This window comes from Mandrillus leucophaeus, unplaced genomic scaffold (assembly GCF_000951045.1).
Source record: "Mandrillus leucophaeus isolate KB7577 unplaced genomic scaffold, Mleu.le_1.0 Scaffold576, whole genome shotgun sequence".
Lineage (NCBI taxonomy): Eukaryota > Metazoa > Chordata > Mammalia > Primates > Cercopithecidae > Mandrillus > Mandrillus leucophaeus.
The window spans coordinates 579,708-580,722 of NW_012106208.1; the positions used below are offsets into that span (position 1 = coordinate 579,708).

Consider the following 1,015-nt stretch of genomic DNA (forward strand, 5'->3'; position numbering starts at 1 on the left):
CCGGCCCATAGCACCTGCCTGCACCAACTCCGACACCAGAACCTCCGGAACCGCCTCAGCCACCGCCTTCTACCTCCACTTCCGGCCCCGCCCCGTCCCGCCGGATGTTTACTCCGGCCCTGGCCAATCGGAGCTCGGGACCCGCGCCCCGCCTACGATTACTGGCCCACCCCCGGCGCGGAGCGATCCTTATAGCCTCCAGGGAGGCCACTCGCAGACACCGCGTGATCCGCCCCAAGGGGTTTCCCCTGGGGAAACCGGACTCAACCATTGGGCTGCCGGGGGATGGGGGTAGCAGGAAGGAACCATTGAAAAGAACCAGAGGAAAAGCGGAATGAATAATTACAGGGAAGCCGAGCGTGGTGGCTCACACCTGTCATCCCAGCACTTTGGGAGGCTGAGGCAGGCGGATCACTTAAGGCCAGGAGTTCGAGACCAGGCTGGCCAACATGGTGAAACCCCATCTCTACTAAAAATAAAAAAATTAGCCGGGCATGGTGACACCCACCTGTAATCCCAACTACTTGGGAGGCTGAGGCAGGAGAATCGCTTGAACCCATGAGGTGGAGGTTGCAGTGAGCCAAAATCGAGCCACTGCACTCCAGCTTGGGTGACAGAGCAATACTCTGTCTTAAGAAAAAAAAAAAATACAGGGAGAGGAGGAGGAAACACTTGGAGGCAACAAATCAGTACTAGAAACCATAATGGCAGTGGTTACAATATTAAAACACATTTCAGCAGGCCGAAGTGTCTCACGCCTGTAATCCCAGCACTTTGGTAGGCCGAGGCAGGCAGATTACGAGGTCAGGCATTCGAGACCAGTCTGGTCAACATAGTGAAATCCCGTCTCTACTAAAAATACAAAAAGTAGCCGGGCATGGTGGCCCGCGCCTCTAATCCCAGCTACTCAGGAGGCTGAGGCAGGAGAATCGCTTGAACCCCGGAGGTGGAGGCTGCAGTGAGCCGAGATCGCGCCACTGCACTAGAGCCTGGGTGACAGAGTGAGACTCCGTCT

At 56.5% G+C, this 1,015-nt stretch overlaps 1 protein-coding gene across 1 annotated transcript in view; it reads right to left on the reverse strand.

Moving 5' to 3' along the window:
• The window catches only part of MTMR14 (myotubularin related protein 14), a 64,316-nt gene extending 64,045 nt beyond the window's left edge, over positions 1–271 (reverse strand). The window contains exon 1 of the mRNA XM_011998600.1: positions 171–271. Coding sequence (XP_011853990.1) covers positions 171–271 — 101 coding nt within the window. The remainder of the gene's footprint in view (positions 1–170) is intronic.
• Between the last annotated feature and the right edge of the window lie 744 nt (positions 272–1,015).